The sequence below is a fragment of the Salmo salar genome, chromosome 17 (assembly GCF_965601325.2).
Source record: "Salmo salar chromosome 17, fSalSal1, whole genome shotgun sequence".
NCBI lineage: Eukaryota > Metazoa > Chordata > Actinopteri > Salmoniformes > Salmonidae > Salmo > Salmo salar.
In genome coordinates, this window is record NC_138307.1 from 39,375,001 (window position 1) to 39,398,663 (window position 23,663).

The window sequence follows — 23,663 nt, forward strand, 5'->3', positions numbered from 1 at the left end:
CCTCCCTGCCTCTCTCTCTCCCTCCCTGCCTCTCTCTCCCTCCCTGCCTCTCTCTCTCCCTCCCTGCCTCTCTCCCTCCCTGCCTCTCTCTCTCCCTCTCTCTCTCCCTGCCTCTCTCTCCCTCCCTGCCTCTCTCTCCCTCCATGCCTCTCTCCCTCCCTGCCTCTATCTCTCCCTCCATGCCTCTCTCCCTCCCTGCCTCTCTCTCTCTCCCTCCCTGCCTCTCTCTCTCCCTCCCTGCCTCTCTCTCTCCCTCCCTGCCTCCCTGCCTCTCTCTCCCTCCATGCCTCTCTCCCTCCCTGCCTCTCTCTCTCCCTCCCTGCCTCTCTCTCTCCCTCCCTGCCTCTCTCTCTCCCTCCCTGCCTCTCTCTCTCCCTCCCTGCCTCTCTCTCTCCCTCCCTGCCTCTCTCTCTCCCTCCCTGCCTCTCTCTCTCTCCCTCCCTGCCTCTCTCTCCCTCCCTGCCTCTCTCTCTCCCTCCCTGCCTCTCTCTCTCCCTCCCTGCCTGCCTCTCTCTCCCTCCCTGCCTCCCTGCCTCTCTCTCTCCCTCATGCCTCTCTCCCTCCCTGCCTCTCTCTCTCCCTCCCTGCCTCTCTCTCTCCCTCCCTGACTCTCTCTCTCCCTCCCTGCCTCTCTCTCTCCCTCCCTGCCTCTCTCTCCCTCCCTCCCTGCCTCTCTCTCTCCCTCTCTCTCTCTCTCTCTTCCTGCCGCTCTCTCTCCCTCCTTGCCTCTCTCCCTCCCTCCCTGCCTCTCTCCCTCCCTGCCTCTCTCTCTCTTCCTGCCTCTCTCTCTCCCTCCTTGCCTCTCCCTCCCTGCCTCTCTCCTTCCTTGCCTCTCTCTCCCTCCTTGCCTCTCTCTTCCCCCTGCCTCTCTCTCCCTCCCTGCCTCTCTCTCCATCCCTGCTGCTCTCCCACCCTGCCTGCATCTCTTCCGCCCTGCCTCGCTCTCTCCATCCCTGCCTCTCTCTCCCTCCTTGCCTCTCTCCCCCCCTGCCTCTCTCTCCCTCCATGCCTCTCTCCCCCCTGCCTCTCTCTCCCTCCATGCCTCTCTCCCCCCTGCCTCTCTCTCCCTCCATGCCTCTCTCTCTCTCTCTCGTTCACTTTATCATCTTGTTCACTTTATCATCTTGTATCTTTCACAGTCTTGTAATGGAATAGTACCTGTGAATAGCAGGGCTCTGCTCTGGGGTAGACCAGACTTGTTGTGACAGTTTTCAGTCTTGACGGGGTCCTGGGATGGAACCTGCGAGATCACAGAAGGGGATCCATGCAGTGTCCTGTCAAGTCCCCGTCTCAGACTCGACAGCCAACCCCCCCTCCTCCTCTACCTTGCCCTTCCTGGCTTTCCCCGAACACCCCCCTGTCAGAAAAGGTCCTGCAATGGGACTCACAGGGGAGAGGGTTTTTTTTTTGAAGAAGAAAAGAAAACACAATTGTTAACAGATGTGACAGTCTTGCTCTGTTCATTACACTACTGTTTCATCCCATCAAAACATCTCTGTCTCAACACAACCACCAAGGGAAGGAGGTGAGGAAAGGAAGCCGTATCAGACTATTGAGACATGTCCCTGAGTCTTCTATCCAGAGATATGAGATGTCTCTGCTACATTAGGAGGTGAGGAAAGGAAGCCGTATCAGACTATTGAGACATGTCCCTGAGTCTTCTATCCAGAGATATGAGATGTCTCTGCTACATTAGGAGGTGAGGAAAGGAAGCCGTATCAGACTATTGAGACATGCCCTGAGTCTCCTATCCAGAGATATGAGATGTCTCTGCTACATTAGGAGGTGAGGAAAGGAAGCCGTATCAGACTATTGAGACATGTCCCTGAGTCTTCTATCCAGAGATATGAGATGTCTCTGCTACATTAGGAGGTGAGGAAAGGAAGCCGTATCAGACTATTGAGACATGTCCCTGAGTCTTCTATCCAGAGATATGAGATGTCTCTGCTACATTAGGAGGTGAGGAAAGGAAGCCGTATCAGACTATTGAGACATGTCCCTGAGTCTTCTATCCAGAGATATGAGATGTCTCTGCTACATTAGGAGGTGAGGAAAGGAAGCCGTATCAGACTATTGAGACATGCCCTGAGTCTCCTATCCAGAGATATGAGATGTCTCTGCTACATTAGGAGGTGAGGAAAGGAAGCCGTATCAGACTATTGAGACATGTCCCTGAGTCTTCTATCCAGAGATATGAGATGTCTCTGCTACATTAGGAGGTGAGGAAAGGAAGCCGTATCAGACTATTGAGACATGTCCCTGAGTCTCCTATCCAGAGATATGAGATGTCTCTGCTACATTAGGAGGTGAGGAAAGGACGCCGTATCAGACTATTGAGACATGTCCCTGAGTCTCCTATCCAGAGATATGAGATGTCTCTGCTACATTAGGAGGTGAGGAAAGGAAGCCGTATCAGACTATTGAGACATGTCCCTGAGTCTTCTATCCAGAGATATGAGATGTCTCTGCTACATTAGGAGGTGAGGAAAGGAAGCCGTATCAGACTATTGAGACATGTCCCCTAAGTCTTCTATCCAGAGATATGAGATGTCTCTGCTACATTAGGAGGTGAGGAAAGGAAGCCGTATCAGACTATTGAGACATGTCCCTGAGTCTTCTATCCAGAGATATGAGATGTCTCTGCTACATTAGGAGGTGAGGAAAGGAAGCCGTATCAGACTATTGAGACATGCCCTGAGTCTCCTATCCAGAGATATGAGATGTCTCTGCTACATTAGGAGGTGAGGAAAGGAAGCCGTATCAGACTATTGAGACATGTCCCTGAGTCTTCTATCCAGAGATATGAGATGTCTCTGCTACATTAAAAGATGCCAATCTTCATCAGATTCGGTCTCGTCTCCTCGTCCCGTATATCCGTCTGTGTCATGTAGGGGAACTGCATTAAAGAATTCTGACGGGAGCGAAGGAGTCCGGCTCCCAGCATGCCCCATTATCTCCTCAGGTTTAAAACAGGAAACTGATCAGATCACAGCTGATTACAAGCCATCTCCTGCTACAGGAGGGAAGGAGGGATACGTAGTCCATATCTACAGGTCCTTCGTTTAAAACTCTCTGTCTCTCACTCTCTCGCTCTGCCTCTCTCTCACTCTCTCGCTCTGCCTCTCTCTCTGTCTCTCTCTCTCTCGCTCTGCCTCTCTCTCACTCTCTCGCTCTGCCTCTCTCTCTGTCTCTCTCTCTCTCTCTCTCTGTCTATCCATCTCTCTCTCTGTCTATCCATCTCTCTCTCTGTCTCGCTATCTCTCTATCTATCTCTATCTATCTCTCTGTCTCGCTATCTCTCTATCTCTCTCTATCTATCTCTCTCTCTCTATCTATCTCTCTCTGTCTATCTGTCTCTCTGTCTATCTCTCTGTCTATCTATCTCTCTCTCTCTATCTATCTCTCTCTCTCTATCTATCTCTCTCTGTCTCTATCTATCTCTCTCTCTATCTCTCTCTATCTATCTCTCTCTGTCTCGCTATCTCTCTCTCGCTATCTCTCTATCTCTCTCTATCTATCTCTCTCTCTCTATCTATCTCTCTCTCTCTATCTATCTCTCTCTGTCTATCTGTCTCTCTGTCTATCTCTCTGTCTATCTATCTCTCTCTCTCTATCTATCTCTCTCTCTCTATCTATCTCTCTATCTCTCTCTATCTATCTCTCTCTGTCTCGCTATCTCTCTATCTCTCTCTATCTATCTCTCTCTATCTATCTCTCTCTCTCTATCTATCTATCTCTCTCTGTCTATCTGTCTCTCTGTCTATCTCTCTGTCTATCTATCTCTCTCTCTCTATCTATCTCTCTATCTCTCTCTATCTCTCTCTCTATCTATCTCTCTCTGTCTATCTCTCTCTCTGTCTATCTCTCTATCTATCTATCTCTCTCTGTCTCGCTATCTCTCTATCTATCTCTATCTATCTCTCTGTCTCGCTATCTCTCTATCTATCTCTATCTATCTCTCTCTATCTCTCTCTCTCTATCTATCTCTCTGTCTATCTATCTCTCTCTCTCTGTCTCTCTCCGTCCTAGAAACAACCTTGCCAGACCCTAGATTATAGATTCTTCTCCAACACATAAAAGACACTATCACACAGGGGATTGTTCATTCCTGGTCATGGTTTGGCACGTTAACCTGGTCGTGGTTTGGCACGTTAACCTGGTCACGGTTTGGCACGTTAACCTGGTTGTGGTTTGGCACGTTAACCTGGTCGTGGTTTGGCACGTTAACCTGGTCGTGGTTTGGCACGTTAACCTGGTCGTGGTTTGGCACGTTAACCTGGTTGTGGTTTGGCACGATAACCTGGTCATTGTTTGGCACGTTAACCTGGTCACGGTTTGGCACGTTAACCTGGTCGTGGTTTGGCACGTTAACCTGGTCGTGGTTTGGCACGTTAACCTGGTCGTGGTTTGGCACGTTAACCTGGTCGTGGTTTGGCACGTTAACCTGGTCATGGTTTGGCATGATAACCTGGTCGTGGTTTGGCACGTTAACCTGGTCGTGGTTTGGCACGATAACCTGGTCGTGGTTTGGCACGTTAACCTGGTCGTGGTTTGGCACGTTAACCTGGTCGTGGTTTGGCACGTTAACCTGGTCGTGGTTTGGCACGTTAACCTGGTTGTGGTTTGGCACGTTAACCTGGTCGTGGTTTGGCACGTTAACCTGGTCGTGGTTTGGCACGTTAACCTGGTCACGGTTTGGCACGTTAACCTGGTCGTGGTTTGGCACGTTAACCTGGTTGTGGTTTGGCACGTTAACCTGGTCGTGGTTTGGCACGTTAACCTGGTCGTGGTTTGGCACGTTAACCTGTGTCGTGGTTTGGCACGTTAACCTGGTCGTGGTTTGGCACGTTAACCTGGTCACGGTTTGGCACGTTAACCTGGTCGTGGTTTGGCACGTTAACCTGGTCATGGTTTGGCATGATAACCTGGTCGTGGTTTGGCACGTTAACCTGGTCGTGGTTTGGCACGATAACCTGGTCACGGTTTGGCACGATAACCTGGTCGTGGTTTGGCACGATAACCTGGTCGTGGTTTGGCACGTTAACCTGGTCGTGGTTTGGCACGTTAACCTGGTCGTGGTTTGGCACGATAACCTGGTCACGGTTTGGCACGATAACCTGATCACGGTTTGGCACGATAACCTGGTCATGGTTTGGCACGATAACATGGTATTTCAATGTATCCCCTGAGACACACAGTTTTAATAAGGTGATCTATGACTGTTGGTGGGTGGAGGATGGAGGGTCCTAGGAGAGGTTCAACAAGGTTCGGCCGGCCGTGTGATTGATCCAGGACAATGGGACGTCGGGTTCGGGGTTTAGAGGATGTTGTCCTGTTTATCAGTTGATGGAGAGTTCTGGAACTCGTGGAGGAAAGTTCTCTCACTTTGACGGTAAATTACTCCTGTGTCAAAATCCAATCCAAATTGATTTTATAATGCCTTTTTTTTTTCCCTGTGTCATATCTTTGCCATAGTAGTAGAATGACATATTTGATGGTGTGTTTCTATATTCTACACTAAGCTTGGACCAGTTTAGAAACTAACCCTGTTAACTTGTCATTTTGTTCCACATCCTTGTGAGTTCAATCTGGGTCTGGAAAAGCACATCGAAACTCGTAACGTCTGCAAGACATCAACGACACGTCACAAGGACCTTTTAAATACGTCCAAGTTTAAAATATCCATGAATGAATCTGTATTTGGTAACGTCCAAATGCTATTTTTTCCTCCAACATCAAGGAAGGAGAGCCAAGTCGGACATCATGAGCCCCTTCCTCCTTCCCCCTTCCTCCTTCCTCCTTCCCCCTTCCTCCCATTCCCACTACCAGAGAATAAGTGGATTGACTTTTGGCTGAGCTTTTCCCTGTCATAATTGTTAATTATGGTGAGTGCACTGTGCTGTTCCTTTGTGAATGAGACTCTCTGGCTGCGTGTCTTTATGGGACTGGGTCCCGGAGCCCAAGGGCACAGCGGAGGACACAGTAGGGGGGGACAAGGTAGGGTGGCTGGGACAAGAGAGTGTTTGTGGGGCCTTTGCGTCATCCCCTCAGGGGCGACGGCTCTAACAGGCTACATTAACCCCCCCCCCCCCCCAACTCTTCCGTACTAGACGAGTGCAGCACTTAAGGTAATATAACTAACAGGATCTATTTTAAGACCACGGGTCTTTTGACTGAGGCCATCTGATGGATAAAGACGCAAGCCGAGCATTGTAATTTTTGTCACGTTTTCGGGTCGTGTTCTCTTTCTCTCCGCCCACCAGAAGCTGGCTTCCAGAGTCGCCTACCAATCGACGCTGGCTTCCAGAGTCGCCTACCAATCGACGCTGGCTTCCAGAGTCGCCTGTCAATCGACGCTGGCTTCCAGAGTCGCCTACCAATCGACGCTGGCTTCCAGAGTCGCCTACCAATCGACGCTGGCTTCCAGAGTCGCCTACCAATCGACGCTGGCTTCCGGAGTCGCCTACCAATCCGACAGCCTCCAACGGCTTCCGGAGTCGCCTACCAATCGACGCTGGCTTCCGGAGTCGCCTACCAATCGACGCTGGCTTCCGGAGTCGCCTACCAATCGACGCTGGCTTCCGGAGTCGCCTACCAATCGACGCTGGCTTCCGGAGTCGCCCTACCAATCGACGCTGGCTTCCGGAGTCGCCTACCAATCGACGCTGGCTTCCGGAGTCGCCTACCAATCGACGCTGGCTTCCGGAGGTCGCCTACCAATCGACGCTGGCTTCCAGAGTCGCCCACCAATCGACGCTGGCTTCCGGAGTCGCCCCACCAATCGACGCTGGCGAAAGGCTTCTAACTGGCCACTGATTTAATACGCTGACGGTTTCTTGTAAGAAAAGAATGATGGGACAACCAATCAACAACGTTGAAAACACACCATAAATAGACAATAATAGTTCCTTTATAATAAAAGGAATGTTTTAGAATGCTTCAGAGTTCTGAAAGCGCCAAATTGTTTGATTAAGTTATTTGTCCATTTGTGGAAGAGGAAATGCTCTGACCAGTGACAGGACTCGACCATAGTTAACAGGAAGATATCTCTCTCTCTCTCTCTCTCTCTCTCTCTCTCTCTCTCTCTCTCTCTCTCTCTCTCTCTCTCTCTCTCTCTCTCTCTCTCTCTCTCTCTCGCTCTCTCTCTCTCTCTCTCTCTCTCTCTCTCTCATCTCTCTCTCTCTCTCTCTCTCTCTCTCTCTCTCTCTCTCTCTCTCTCTCTCTCTCTCTCTCTCTCTCTCTCTCTCTCTCTGTCTCTGTCTCTCTCTTGTCTCTCTCTGTCTCTCTCTCTCTCTCTCTACCTCTCTCTCTCTACCTCTCTCTTGCTCTCTCTCTCTAGCTCTCTCTAGCTCTCTCTCTACCGCTCTCTTGCTCTCTCTCTCTAGCTCTCTAGCTCTCTCTCTCGAGCTGTGGTTGGGAGGTCAGACGGGGAAAATGACAAAACAGGAACGATAAAAATCCCTAAGCCCTGATGGTAAACTGTGCTGTATGTAGCCCTGAAAATCCAGATTCCACATGTTGATAAAGGACTATTTCTATAAACGACAGCGCAACTACAAAAACATTAAACATTAAATTGTTTAAATCATATAATTTATTCAATTTCAGCATTGTTTCTTTTTAAGACATCAAAAATAAATAAAGATTTAGTAAGGGGTTCTATGTTGTCAAACTGATATATGACTTCTACCAGCATCATCTGTCTAAAATGTTTTTCTTCATATTATTATATACACATATAATTATAATATATACGTATTATTATATCATATACAGATACACATAGAATTATTATATTATATACAGATACACATATAATTATTATAATATATACAGATATACGTATAATTATATCATCATTATATACAGATAACACATAGAATTATTATAATATATACAGATATACGTATTATTATATACAGATACACATATTATACACAGATATACACCCTATTATTATATACAGATACACGCCACACAAAACACCGTACAATGCTGTTGACAACAAATAAATGCATACATTTCGGACTGTAACCCATGGAATAACCCAGTAAGGCTGTATATAGACAGACCTTCAGTAATAACCCAGTAAGGCTGTATACAGACAGACCTTCAGTAATAACCCAGTAAGGCTGTATACAGACAGACCTTCAGTAATAACCCAGTAAGGCTGTATACAGACAGGACCTTCAGTAATAACCCAGTAAGGCTGTATACAGGACAGACCTTCAGTAATAACCCAGTAAGGCTGTATACAGACAGACCTTCAGTAATAACCCAGTAAGGCTGTATACAGACAGACCTTCAGTAATAACCCAGTAAGGCTGTATACAGACAGACCTTCAGGAATAACCCAGTAAGGCTGTATACAGACAGACCTTCAGTAATAACCCAGTAAGGCTGTATACAGACAGACCTTCAGGAATAACCCAGTAAGGCTGTATACAGACAGACCTTCAGTAATAACCCAGTAAGGCTGTATACAGACAGACCTTCAGTAATAACCCAGTAAGGCTGTATACAGACAGACCTTCAGTAATAACCCAGTAAGGCTGTATACAGACAGACCTTCAGTAATAACCCAGTAAGGCTGTATACAGACAGACCTTCAGGAATAACCCAGTAAGGCTGTATACAGACAGACCTTCAGTAATAACCCAGTAAGGCTGTATACAGACAGACCTTCAGTAATAACCCAGTAAGGCTGTATACAGACAGACCTTCAGTAATAACCCAGTAAGGCTGTATACAGACAGACCTTCAGTAATAACCCAGTAAGGCTGTATACAGACAGACCTTCAGTAATAACCCAGTAAGGCTGTATACAGACAGACCTTCAGGAATAACCCAGTAAGGCTGTATACAGACAGACCTTCAGTAATAACCCAGTAAGGCTGTATATAGACAGACCTTCAGTAATAACCCAGTAAGGCTGTATACAGACAGACCTTCAGTAATAACCCAGTAAGGCTGTATACAGACAGACCTTCAGTAATAACCCAGTAAGGCTGTATACAGACAGACCTTCAGTAATAACCCAGTAAGGCTGTATACAGACAGACCTTCAGTAATAACCCAGTAAGGCTGTATACAGACAGACCTTCAGTAATAACCCAGTAAGGCTGTATACAGACAGACCTTCAGTAATAACCCAGTAAGGCTGTAGACGTTATGACATAAGTCACCATTTAAAACCAAAAGCGTGTAATTAAAGCCATTACATTACTACATTTTACAATAAATACTTTGCTGTGTATATTCCTTCCATGTAGATTTTATATCATACATTGTTTTTTTTTTTTAAATCAGGTTTTTTATACCCAACATTGAATGAAATCAAAATGAGCCTGTATTGTACAGCGCTGTAAATCGACTACCTATTTCTAAATGTTAATGTTTTCTACTCAACATGGTATTAAGAGTATTGTGTGTTTTTGAAAGGTTATTAAAATGTTTGAAATGACCTTTATGATAAAGCTGCTGTCTATACTAGGATATAACTCACAGTAACAGCGTTGTGGGGAAAAGCCGCATCCCAAAACGTTTCTCTACGTGTTCGTCCGTGGAGGAAGTGGTCAGAAAGTAGTTTGGCCGTTCAGGAGATAAAAGGTGCTGAAAGTTGAACCATTTTTTAGGGGTGTTTCCCCCCCCCCCACATGTATATCTTCATCACTGGAAAATACGAATTGTTGAGTTTGATATCATTTTTTTTTTAAAAGCTTACAATAAGGGTTGTCAAACAATTGTAATAATTTCTGTAAAATATGAAGACATTTTTTGTGTGTTTTGCCTGACATAGTTTTGTTGTTGTTGAAATTATTAAATAGTTTGACAGCCCTGTTGGTAAACTTTTAAATGACATAAGGCGGGATATCTCAGCCGTTTTGTATTTTCCAGTCTCATGGTACGGTAAGGCGGGATATCTCAGCCGTTTTGTCTTTTCCAGTCTCATGGTACGGTAAGGCGGGATATCTCAGCCGTTTTGTCTTTTCCAGTCTCATGGTACGGTAAGGCGGGATATCTCAGCCGTTTTGTCTTTTCCAGTCTCATGGTACGGTAAGGCGGGATATCTCAGCCGTTTTGTATTTTCCAGTCTCATGGTACGGTAAGGCGGGATATCTCAGCCGTTTTGTCTTTTCCAGTCTCATGGTACGGTAAGGCGGGATATCTCAGCCGTTTTGTCTTTTCCAGTCTCATGGTACGGTAAGGCGGGATATCTCAGCCGTTTTGTCTTTTCCAGTCTCATGGTACGGTAAGGCGGGATATCTCAGCCGTTTTGTCTTTTCCAGTCTCATGGTACGGTAAGGCGGGATATCTCAGCCGTTTTGTCTTTTCCAGTCTCATGGTACGGTAAGGCGGGATATCTCAGCCGTTTTGTCTTTTCCAGTCTCATGGTACGGTAAGGCGGGATATCTCAGCCGTTTTGTCTTTTCCAGTCTCATGGTACGGTAAGGCGGGATATCTCAGCCGTTTAGTATTTTCCAGTCTCATGGTACGGTAAGGCGGGATATCTCAGCCGTTTTGTCTTTTCCAGTCTCATGGTACGGTAAGGCGGGATATCTCAGCCGTTTAGTATTTTCCAGTCTCATGGTACGGTAAGGCGGGATATCTCAGCCGTTTTGTATTTTCCAGTCTCATGGTACGGGTAGGGAAAGTAGGTCAATTTTATCTCTTTTGGTATTCAAGTCCAAAAAGTCACTTTCTGACCACTTCTACAATAGAATGTTTTGTTCAAATCAAAAGGGATCAGTACAGTGGACTTCCCCTTTATCCATCATCCTGAACCAATCAGTACAGTGGACTTCCCCTTTATCCATCATCCTGAACCAATCAGTACAGTGGACTTCCCCTTTATCCATCATCCTGAACCAATCAGTACAGTGGACTTCCCCTTTATCCATCATCCTGAACCAATCAGTACAGTGGACTTCCCCTTTATCCATCATCCTGAACCAATCAGTACAGTGGACTTCCCCTTTATCCATCATCCTGAACCAATCAGTACAGTGGACTTCCCCTTTATCCATCATCCTGAACCAATCAGTACAGTGGACTTCCCCTTTATCCATCATCCTGAACCAATCAGTACAGTGGACTTCCCCTTTATCCATCATCCTGAACCAATCAGTACAGTGGACTTCCCCTTTATCCATCATCCTGAACCAATCATATACCAGGTACAGTGGATTGAACACAGGAATATGCAATGTCACAAAAATATCCCAAAAATCCAGATTTGATAATTGATCAATTATTGTCCGTCTGATTATTTGATATTTATCTTTCTACAATACGACTCAGAACATTACACTTCCCATTCAGACCAAAACTTAATTCATCAGTCAAATAAAAAAAAAAAAAAATGAACTGTTGCTGTTTGTATCTAAAATAACAGTGACAAATTATTTTAATTATTTTAATCTTTATACTCGGAACTATTTATCTTTCATTATTACATCTGTAAGCTTGTCTGTCCATTTTGGCTCAATACAATTTCTATTGGATCAAAACTAGGTATTTAAAGTCTCTGTACATGTCCAATAGTTTATAAACTGCTTTATCCCGTTATGACCCGCTGTCATTTCATCCCAGACTGAGACCGGGTAGAGTTCAGGTCTGATACATACCAACATGGCGGTCCGTTCTCCACTGGTCACTCACATTCAGCAAGCAACATTAGTCTTGTCTCGTTGCCAATGATGTCCTCTTATCTCTATCTTCTATTCTGTGCCATCTTTCTCTTATATTTAACCTTTATTTAACTAGTCAGTTAAAATAAAAACAATCTTATTTTCAACGACGGCCTACAGGAGAACAGTGGGTTAATGAACTGCTTTGTTCAGGGGGCAGAACGATAGATTTTATACCTTGGCAGCTCGGGGATTCGATCTTGCAACCTTTCGGTTACTAGTCCAACTCTCTAACCACTAGGCTACCCTGCCTCCCCCAATAGATGGCATTATCTCCATCTATATCTGTTTCATCTTCGTAACTCACTTGGCCATGATCAAATCAAATCAAAGCGGTTAAATATCAAACTAGTAAAAATGTGTATTTCAGTCTCCGTCACTTCAGTCCTCTTTACGTTCCCCAAATGTTCCCGTTTAAAGGTCCCCGGGGGGGGGGGGGGGGGGGGGGGTTTAGTCCAGGGTCTTGTGGTTGGGGCTGTCTTCAGGACTAGAGTCCTCCTCGGCCAGAGTGTCTCTACGGGTGAATGTAGCGGCCAGTTGAACGCTGAGCCGCGGTTTGACAGGCGCCATCTCAGACAACGCCATGTCGTTACCATTGACCAACGTGGTCTTGTCCATGTTCTCTATGCTGTGCTGGGCCAACACCGCGTCCAAGAAGTCGTACTTGGCCGACAACTTGCCGCTCTCAAACAGATACTTGGCCAGGTAGGAGAAAGCCACGTTGCCTAAGAACGAGGCTAACATGGAGACGGTTTTAAACGGGAACTTCTGCACCACTATGTGTTCCACCTCTCCGGTCAGATGATGAATCCGGTCCTCCAGCTGCCAACCTGGGTAGTAGATGAAAGGGGGTAGTGAGAGGTAAGGTTCCCCTCCTCCGATCCTCAGGAACAGACCGAAGGCGTAAGCTGCGACGGAACCGTATGTGTTGGTTCCCTTGACGAAGAGGACGGAGATGAGCTGAGGGAAGATAATAACGTAGACCAGGTCGGAGCTCAGGTACCACAACCCGTACACCGTCCCCGTTAGCAGCGCCATCGCCGTGGCCAGGCCGCCGAACACAAAGATGGTGACGCGCATCACCCACACGATCTCCGTGTCCGATGCCTGAGGGGGAGGAGGAGGAGGGGTGTACAACGTTACACACACACACAACAACAACACAGAGAACAACAACAACAACACAGAGAACAACACACACAACAACAACAACAACAACACACACACCAACAACACACACACCAACAACACACACACCAACAACACACACACCAACAACAACAACACACAGAACAACACAGAGAACAACACACACAACAACACACAGAACAACAACACACACAACAATAACACAGAGAACAGCGTCTCAACTGCTTCTATGAAGTTTAGATATTTTGTGAACAGGAAGTAGTAAGTGGTGGTTTTTAGTCCCGCCCCCCCCCCCCCCCTCCCCCTTCCTTCCAACTCACCGATTGGCGGAAGGCCAGCTGGTAGATGTTCCGAGCGAACATGGAGCTAGCCGATAGGATGGAGGAGTCGGCGGATGACATCACAGCAGCAGAGACCGCCCCCAGGCCGAAGAAGGAGACGAAGGGAGGACAGAGGTACTGGAGGACTATGGGTAATATCATGTCTGCCTGGTCCCTCTCCTTGGGAGGTACAGGTCCATACGCAGTCTGGTTCCAGTCTGAAGAACACGAGGAACACAACATGTCGTTTGGAACCTGGAACCACAGCTGAATCTAAAGGACTCCCCTTTCTCTGGTTCTAGTCTGAGGAACATGAGGATCAGTACACACAACTGTCAAGAACCCAGAACCCAGAACTTAGAACCAGAAAAAACAGGTAGACAGTGGTCAAACTAAGGAACCTACTAAAGAACTACAACTGTGGAAGAACAGAGGTCAAAGGAACCTATTAAAGAACTACAACTGTGGAAGAACAGAGGTCAAAGGAACCTATTAAAGAACTACAACTGTGGAAGAACAGAGGTCAAAGGAACCTATTAAAGAACTACAACTGTGGAAGAACAGAGGTCAAAGGAACCTACTAAAGAACTACAACTGTGGAAGAACAGAGGTCAAAGGAACCTATTAAAGAACTACAACTGTGGAAGAACAGAGGTCAAAGGAACCTATTAAAGAACTACAACTGTGGAAGAACAGAGGTCAAAGGAACCTACTAAAGAACTACAACTGTGGAAGAACAGAGGTCAAAGGAACCTATTAAAGAACTACAACTGTGGAAGAACAGAGGTCAAAGGAACCTACTAAAGAACTACAACTGTGGAAGAACAGAGGTCAAAGGAACCTATTAAAGAACTACAACTGTGGAAGAACAGAGGTCAAAGGAACCTACTAAAGAACTACAACTGTGGAAGAACAGAGGTCAAAGGAACCTATTAAAGAACTACAACTGTGGAAGAACAGAGGTCAAAGGAACCTACTAAAGAACTACAACTGTGGAAGAACAGCGGTCAAAGGAACCTATTAAAGAACTACAACTGTGGAAGAACAGAGGTCAAAGGAACCTACTAAAGAACTACAACTGTGGAAGAACAGAGGTCAAAGGAACCTACTAAAGAACTACAACTGTGGAAGAACAGAGGTCAAAGGAACCTATTAAAGAACTACAACTGTGGAAGAACAGAGGTCAAAGGAACCTATTAAAGAACTACAACTGTGGAAGAACAGAGGTCAAAGGAACCTATTAAAGAACTACAACTGTGGAAGAACAGAGGTCAAAGGAACCTATTAAAGAACTACAACTGTGGAAGAACAGCGGTCAAAGGAACCTACTAAAGAACTACAACTGTGGAAGAACAGAGGTCAAAGGAACCTATTAAAGAACTACAACTGTGGAAGAACAGAGGTCAAAGGAACCTACTAAAGAACTACAACTGTGGAAGAACAGAGGTCAAAGGAACCTATTAAAGAACTACAACTGTGGAAGAACAGAGGTCAAAGGAACCTACTAAAGAACTACAACTGTGGAAGAACAGAGGTCAAAGGAACCTACTAAAGAACTACAAATGTGGAAGAACAGAGGTCAAAGGAACCTACTAAAGAACTACAACTGTGGAAGAACAGAGGTCAAAGGAACCTATTAAAGAACTACAACTGTGGAAGAACAGAGGTCAAAGGAACCTATTAAAGAACTACAACTGTGGAAGAACAGAGGTCAAAGGAACCTATTAAAGAACTACAACTGTGGAAGAACAGAGGTCAAAGGAACCTACTAAAGAACTACAACTGTGGAAGAACAGAGGTCAAAGGAACCTATTAAAGAACTACAACTGTGGAAGAACAGCGGTCAAAGGAACCTACTAAAGAACTCCAACTGTGGAAGAACAGAGGTCAAAGGAACCTACTAAAGAACTACAACTGTGGAAGAACTCGTGTGTCAGGTTAGAAAGACCAATGTGGAACCTCCTTAACAGTACAACCCTACTACAGCTTTATACATGATGATAAACAGTCATGTCAGATTGTCTGTTCTACTGTAACTATATATCATCCCTTAAACGTAGCATTTCACCTCCCGTCACTGGACGTAGTCCTACTGTAACTATATATCATCCCTTAAACGTAGCATTTCACCTCCCAACACTGGTTTAGTCCTACTGTAACTATATATCATCCCTTAAACGTAGCATTTCACCTCCCGTCACTGGGCGTAGTCCTACTGTAACTATATATCATCCCTTAAACGTAGCATTTCACCTCCCAACACTGGTTTAGTCCTACTGTAACTATATATCATCCCTTAAACGTAGCATTTCACCTCCCGTCACTGGGCGTAGTCCTACTGTAACTATATATCATCCCTTAAACGTAGCATTTCACCTCCCAACACTGGTTTAGTCCTACTGTAACTATATATCATCCCTTAACGTAGCATTTCACCTCCCAACACTGGTTTAGTCCTACTGTAACTATATATCATCCCTTAAACGTAGCATTTCACCTCCCGTCACTGGACGTAGTCCTACTGTAACTATATATCATCCCTTAAACGTAGCATTTCACCTCCCAACACTGGTTTAGTCCTACTGTAACTATATATCATCCCTTAAACGTAGCATTTCACCTCCCATTCCTGACTCAGTAACTGAGTGTACAGACAGTGATTCAGCAGGACTTTGATGGTGGAGTTAAACCCTGGAGATCAAACCTTCTGCTTCTCCTCAGATGTAATATTTACAAAGTTCACAGTAGTAAACGGAGAGAGAGACGGATAGAGAGAGGTTGAGAGAGAGAGAGACGGAGAGAGAGAGAGAGAGAGAGAGATTGAGAGGGAGAGAGACGGATAGAGAGAGGTTGAGAGAGAGAGAGACGGATAGAGAGAGAGAGAGATTGAGAGGGAGAGAGACGGAGAGAGAGAGGTTGAGAGAGAGAGAGACAGAGAGAGAGAGGTTGAGAGAGAGAGAGACGGATAGAGAGAGAGAGAGATTGAGAGATTGAGAGGGAGAGAGACGGAGAGAGACGGATAGAGAGAGAGAGAGATTGAGAGGGAGAGAGGGAGAGATTGAGAGGGAGAGAGGGAGAGAGACGGAGAGAGAGAGAGAGATTGAGAGGGAGAGAGACGGAGAGAGACGGAGAGAGACGGATAGAGAGAGAGAGATTGAGAGGGAGAGAGGGAGAGAGACGGAGAGAGAGAGAGAGAGATTGAGAGGGAGAGAGACGGAGAGAGAGAGAGAGAGAGAGAGATAGAGGGAGAGAGGGAGAGAGACGGAGAGAACGATCCTCCATAATGGATGAAGGGACCAGCTGATGATGTTTTTTTTTTTAGCTTTTCCAGAGATCTGAGGGAAACACGGTTACACCCTGAGGTGTGTCCCCGTCCCCCCCCCCCCCGGACCCCGTCCCCCCCGGACCCCCCCCCGGACCCCCCCCGGACCCCCCCCGGACCCCCTTCCCTCCCCCCCCGGACCCCGTCCCCCCAGACCCCCTCCCCCCCAACGCCCAGCAGGGGGACAGACCTCTGGAATATGTATCATCATTAGGCTACCAGATGAGGAACTCTCAATCAGACGTTTGGGAATGTTAGGATAACAACTAACAGATATAGATCAAGCAACGCGACAGAACGAGATGTCCCAGGTAGAACCGCTCAGACATAAAGTAACTGTAGCCCAGCTGTGTGTAGGTCTGTGTGTAGGTGTGTGTGTGTGTAGGTGTGTGTGTGTGTAGGTGTGTGTGTAGGTGTGTGTGTGTAGGTGTAGGTGTGTGTGTGTAGGTGTAGGTGTGTGTGTGTGTGTGTAGGTGTGTGTGTAGGTGTGTGTAGGTGTGTGTGTAGGTGTGTGTGTGTGTAGGTGTGTGTGTAGGTGTGTGTAGGTGTGTGTGTAGGTGTGTGTGTGTGTAGGTGTGTGTGTAGGTGTGTGTGTGTAGGTGTGTGTGTAGGTGTGTGTGTGTAGGTGTAGGTGTGTGTGTGTAGGTGTGTGTGTGTGTGTAGGTGTGTGTGTGTGTGTAGGTGTGTGTGTGTGTGTGTGTGTGTGTGTGTGTGTGTGTAGGTGTGTGTGTGTGTAGGTGTGTGTGCATGTCTCACCTGTGGAAGCCCCTATAGCCCCGATCATTACTGAGGGCACAGCCATGACCAGGCACCCTGCAGCAGCGATGAACGAGAGCACCTGGGCGTACGAAGCTGAAGAGGCAGAGAGAACTCGTTGAAAATACACCTGCCAGGGAATCCCCCCCAACATCTAAAATACAGAGAGGAGACAGTGAATTCATCAACACAGAGAGGAGACAGTGAATTCATCCAGAACACAGAGAGGAGACAGTGAATTCATCAACACAGAGAGGAGACAGTGAATTCATCCAGAACACAGAGAGGAGACAGTGAATTCATCAACACAGAGAGGAGACAGTGAATTCATCAACACAGAGAGGAGACAGTGAATTCATCCAGAACACAGAGAGGAGACAGTGAATTCATCAACACAGAGAGGAGACAGTGAATTCATCCAGAACACAGAGAGGAGACAGTGAATTCATCCAGAACACAGAGAGGAGACAGTGAATTCATCCAGAACACAGAGAGGAGACAGTGAATTCATCAACACAGAGAGGAGACAGTGAATTCATCCAGAACACAGAGAGGAGACCGTGAATTCATCCAGAACACAGAGAGGAGACAGTGAATTCATCTAGAACACAGAGAGGAGACAGTGAATTCATCAACACAGAGAGGAGACAGTGAATTCATCCAGAACACAGAGAGGAGACAGTGAATTCATCCAGAACACAGAGAGGAGACAGTGAATTCATCCAGAACACAGAGAGGAGACAGTGAATTCATCCAGAACACAGAGAGGAGACAGTGAATTCATCCAGAACACAGAGAGGAGACAGTGAATTCATCAACACAGAGAGGAGACAGTGAATTCATCAACACAGAGAGGAGACAGTGAATTCATCAACACAGAGAGGAGACAGTGAATTCATCAACACAGAGAGGAGACAGTGAATTCATCCAGAACACAGAGAGGAGACAGTGAATTCATCCAGAACACAGAGAGGAGACAGTGAATTCATCTAGAACACAGAGAGGAGACAGTGAATTCATCCAGAACACAGAGAGGAGACAGTGAATTCATCCAGAACACAGAGAGGAGACAGTGAATTCATCCAGAACACAGAGAGGAGACAGTGAATTCATCCAGAACACAGAGAGGAGACAGTGAATTCATCTAGAACACAGAGAGGAGACAGTGAATTCATCCAGAACACAGAGAGGAGACAGTGAATTCATCCAGAACACAGAGAGGAGACAGTGACTTCATCCAGAACACAGAGAGGAGACAGTGAATTCATCCAGAACACAGAGAGGAGACAGTGACTTCATCCAGAACACAGAGAGGAGACAGTGACTTCATCCAGAACACAGAGAGGAGACAGTGAATTCATCCAGAACACAGAGAGGAGACAGTGAATTCATCCAGAACACAGAGAGGAGACAGTGAATTCATCAACACAGAGAGGAGACAGTGAATTCATCAACACAGAGAGGAGACAGTGACTTCATCCAGAACACAGAAAGGAGACAGTGAATTCATCTAGAACACAGAGAGGAGACAGTGAATTCATCCAGAACACAGAAAGGAGACAGTGAATTCATCCAGAACACAGAGAGGAGACAGTGAATTCATCCAGAACACAGAGAGGAGACAGTGAATTCATCCAGAACACAGAGAGGAGACAGTGACTTCATCCAGAACACAGAGAGGAGACAGTGAATATTCTGTCTGCTGGAGTACCAGACCCAGTCTTATCCAGACCCAGTCCTATCCAGACCCAGTCCTATCCAGACCCATCCAGACCCAATCCTATCCAGACCCAGTCTTATCCAGAACCAGTCCTATCCAGACCCAGTCCTATCCAGACCCAATCTTATCCAGACCCAATCTTATCCAGACCCAGTCCTATCCAGAACCAGTCCTATCCAGAACCAGTCCTATCCAGACCCAGTATTATCCAGACCCAGTCCTATTCAGAACCAGTCCTATCCAGAACCAGTATTATCCAGACCCAATCCTATCCAGAACCAGTCCTATCCAGAACCAGTCCTATTCAGAACCAGTCCTATCCAGAACCAGTATTATCCAGAACCAGTCCTATCAAGACCCAATCCTATCCAGAACCAGTATTATCCAGACCCAATCCTATCCAGCACCAGTATTATCCAGAACCAGTCCTATCCAGACCCAATCCTATCCAGAACCAGTCCTATCCAGACCCAGTCCTATCCAGACCCAGTCCTATCCAGAACCAGTCCTATCCAGAACCAGTCCTATCCAGAACTGTACGTACCAGCAGACAGAAGTTGTCTATCCAGACCCAGTCCTATCCAGACCCAGTCCTATCCAGAACTGTACGTACCAGCAGACAGAAGTTGTCTATCCAGACCCAGTCCTATCCAGACCCAGTCCTATCCAGAACTGTACGTACCAGCAGACAGAAGTTGTCTATCCAGACCCAGGTGTCTTCTCTCTTGATGTTTCCCTTCCAGGGAGCTTGGTAGATCTCCTTCACTGCACTGATCTTGATGTCAGACACGGCTGGGTTGTTCAGAGCGAACGGTACTGAAACCCACTGACACAGAGGCAGAGACACACGGGAACACGTCAAACCCGGGTCAAACACACACCGCTACAGCCAGAATGTCACGTTTTAAATAGTTGTAGAAATATAGTATAATGTATTAGATAGTTGTAGAAATATAGTATAATGTATTAGATAGTTGTAGAAATATAGTATAATGTATTAAATAGTTGTAGAAATATAGTATAATGTATTAAATAGTTGTAGAAATATAGTATAATGTATTAAATAGTTGTAGAAATATAGTATAATGTATTAAATAGTTGTAGAAATATAGTATAATGTATTAAATAGTTGTATAAATATAGTATAAGGTTTTTAATAGTTGTAGAAATATAGTATAATGTATTAAATAGTGAGAGTCGTCCCTACTCCTTCTCAAATTCTTTCAAATGTTTCAGCTACAATGGAACCCAACGGAATTGGTCCCCAAAGTACAAACTCCCAAGCGAAAGTGAAGTCCAGCTGAAGTAAGTATTTGGTACGGGCCGAGTGTCTCACCAGTCCCAGGAAGATACAGAAGAGTTGCACCACGTCGGTGTACGCTACAGAATACAGACCTCCAACTAACGTGTAGAAGATGGCAATACAGGCAGAGATCACCACAGACATCTTGATGTTTATGTCTATGATCACACTCAGCGTGGCTCCTAGAGAAACCGACAGACAGGGACCTGATCAGAGATAGTAACAACACAGACGAGAGATCACACTGTGCTGTAATATATCATTCATAATGACTTGCCCAGAGCAGATAAAATGGCCGCAGACCAGAAGATCTCTCCCATTAGAGCAGGTATGAAGAGCAGACCACCCATTCTCTTCCCATACTTCTGCTGGAAAGGGTCCAGCATGGTGACATAACCTCGAGAACGCATGGGCTTGGCGAAGAACAGGCCTCCTGCACACGGGAGGAATGTTGGCAGGTTTAAACGCACAGAATATTGGGGATTTTCAGAAGAATGTAAAATATATTTTGATTATTTCACAAGTAAGTCTACATTGTTAATTTATATATTCCAAACTGTAGTCTACTACTCAGTGGCATTCTGAAAGTATTCAGACCCCTTGACTTTTTTCCACATTTTGTTATGTTACAGTCTTATTCTAAAATGGATTAAATTAAATGTTTTCCTCATCAATCTACACACAATACCCCATAATGACATCACAATACCCCATGATGCCATCACAATACCCCATGATGACATCACAATACCCCATAATGACATCACAATACCCCATAATGACATCACAATACCCCATGATGACATCACAATACCCCATGATGACATCACAATACCCCATGATGACAAAGCGAAAACAGGTTGAGAAATGTTTGCAAATGTATTAACAACGAAAAACAGAAATACCTGATTTACATAAGTATTCAGACCATTTGCTATGAGACTTGAAATTGAGCTCAGGTGCATCCTGTTTCCATTGATCATCCTTGAGATGTTTCTACAACTTGATTGGAGTCCACCTGTGATAAATTCAATTGATTGGACATGGTTTGGAAAGGCACACACCTGTCTATATAAGGTCCCACAGTTGACAGTGCATGTCAGAGCAAAAACCAAGCCATGAGGTCGAAGGAATTGTCCGTAGAGCTCAGAGACAAGATTGTGTCGAGGCACAGATCTGGGGAAGGGTACCAAAACATTTCTGCTGCATTGAAGATCCCCAAAAACACAGTGGCCTCCATCATTCTTAAATGGAAGAAGTTTGGAACCACCAAGACTCATCCTAGAGCTGGCCGCCCGGCCAAACTGAGCAATCAGGGGAAGAAGGGCCTTGGTCAGGGAGGTGACCAAGAACCCGATGGTCACTCTGACAGAGCTCCAGAGTTCCTCTGTGGAGATGGGAGAACCTTCCAGAAGGACAACCATCTCTGCAGCACTCAAACAATCTGGCCTTTATGGTAGAGTGGCCAGACGGAAGCCACTCCTCAGTAAAAGACACATGACAGCCCACTTGGAGTTTGCCAAAAGGCATCTAAAGACTCGCAGAGCACGAGAAACAAGATTCTCTGATCTTGAGTGGCCCAGCCAGGGTCCAGACTTCAACCCGATCGAACATCTCAGGAGAGACCTGAAAATAGCTGTGCAGCAACACTCCCCATCCAACCTGACAGAGCTTGAGAGGATCTGCAGAGAAGAATGGGACAAACTCTCCAAATACAGGTGTGCCAAACATGTAGCTTTATACCCAAGAAGAATCTAGGCTGTAATCGCTGCCAAAGGTGCTTCAACAAAGTACTGCTTAAAGGGTCTGAATACTTATGTAAATGTGATTTTTACGTTTTCTATTTTAATTTATTTTGTAACATTTTCTAAAAACCTGTTTTTGCTTTGTCATTATGGGGTATTGTGATGTCATTATGGGGTATTGTGATGTCATTATGGGGTATTGTGATGTCATTATGGGGTATTGTGATGTCATTATGGGGTATTGTGTGTAGATTAATGAGGGGGGGGGGACAATTTAATCAATTTTAGAATAAGGCTGTAAGGTAACACAATTTGGAGAAATTGAAGGGGTCTGAATACTTTCCGAACACACCGTTTATATTGAGATGACTCACCTACGACTAGACTTAGCGCATATCCAAAAGGCGCTTGTGCCCAAGCCAAGCCATACCCAGGAAGATAGACGTACTCCGCTGTTCCGTTGATATATCCACCACCAACCCAGGTCGCTGCAATGACGACAACAACTAAATGGAAATGTTCAGCCGACAGTAATTCAGAGAGTAAAATCACGATAACCCGACGCGCGTAAAACCAAACGACAAGGTTACAACATTGCGCTTATTTTTGAATTGTGCTTGAAAATGAACGCTTGGTCCGATTATGAGTTTCTTCACGGAAAAATGTATTTAAAAAAATAAAAAAATCTGTAAACTAAAGATGTTCAATGTTGCATTTCAAACATGTTAGTTAGTGGCTTTAGTTAAAGCATTTCTCCTAACCATCGAGCATGAGTTATCAAATTGAATCAGCCTTTATATGTTTTTACAACCGGTTTTTATATCAATCAAGTAAAACATTAAAACATTTTAAAAAGTCTATCGTCCTACAACATTCTGTTAGTAAACTTCTAGAATCCAGAATCACCTTTATTTAGAAATCAACTTACAAATAGGAAATCGACTAACCTATCGCAATCATCCACACACAACGAAACTCACCGGTCATGGTAAAACCCCCTACAAATAAACCAATGTCTCTGCCACCGACCATGATGGTTTCACTGCGGTCTGTACCCTCCGCTTCCCCGGCGTGTTTGTTCTTCCACGCTGCCCAGATCCCCACCGCGAGGATTAGAACGTAGAAGAGGGCGATCGCCGCCAGTCCCTCCACGTGGATGCCGGTCATCTTGTCTTGTTTGTTTTTTAGCTCGTAGCTGAGCCGTGTGTCCTCGCTAGAAACCGGATGGCATTCAGACCTGCGTGGTGGGGTGCGGAGAGAAAGTGGACATTGAATTGAGTGGCAGTGAAGGATGGACGAATAGCCTAAAAGATCAAATAAAGACAAAAACATTATACTTGTAATTATCTTTTGTTATGTTATTTCCTTAGATTTATTATGTTACTATTTTATAACATCAGAAATAAGACAACAATCTTCTTTTTTTTTTTTAAATCCCCAGACTAGTTTCCAAAATCTCTATGTATGTGCGCAAAAAGCCCATTACGCACAACCCTCAGACAGTCCGTAGAGCTGTTGACGCGTTAAAACGGACTTCATCTTCTGACGGGAGAAATGTAATATCACTGCGAAAAACATCTATTTAAAATATCAAACGTGTCCTTTTTAAACACAGCCCTCCTCAAATCGGAAAATTATTATATAGGCAATATCTGGAA

At 45.5% G+C, this 23,663-nt stretch overlaps 1 protein-coding gene across 1 annotated transcript; it reads right to left on the minus strand.

Moving 5' to 3' along the window:
* Positions 1-10,474: 10,474 nt before the first annotated feature.
* Positions 10,475-17,391, minus strand: LOC123723781 (high affinity choline transporter 1). Its single transcript, XM_082963758.1, has 3 exons — positions 17,238-17,391; positions 13,160-13,377; positions 10,475-12,797 (listed from the first exon to the last, which is right to left on the minus strand). The coding sequence occupies exons 1-3, from the start codon at positions 17,389-17,391 to the stop codon at positions 12,141-12,143; spliced, it is 1,029 nt and encodes a 342-aa protein (XP_082819884.1). The 3' UTR covers positions 10,475-12,140.
* Between the last annotated feature and the right edge of the window lie 6,272 nt (positions 17,392-23,663).

Coding starts and splice junctions, on each gene's coding strand:
- LOC123723781 (XM_082963758.1), bottom strand. CDS start 17,391: ATGTTGGGGGGGATTCCCTGGCAGGTGTATTTTCAACGAGTTCTCTCT. Junction 13,378..17,237: donor GGCTATAGGGGCTTCCACAG/GTGAGACATGCA, acceptor CGTGTTCTTCAG/ACTGGAACCAGACTGCGTAT. Junction 12,798..13,159: donor AGCTGGCCTTCCGCCAATCG/GTGAGTTGGAAG, acceptor CCTCCCCCTCAG/GCATCGGACACGGAGATCGT.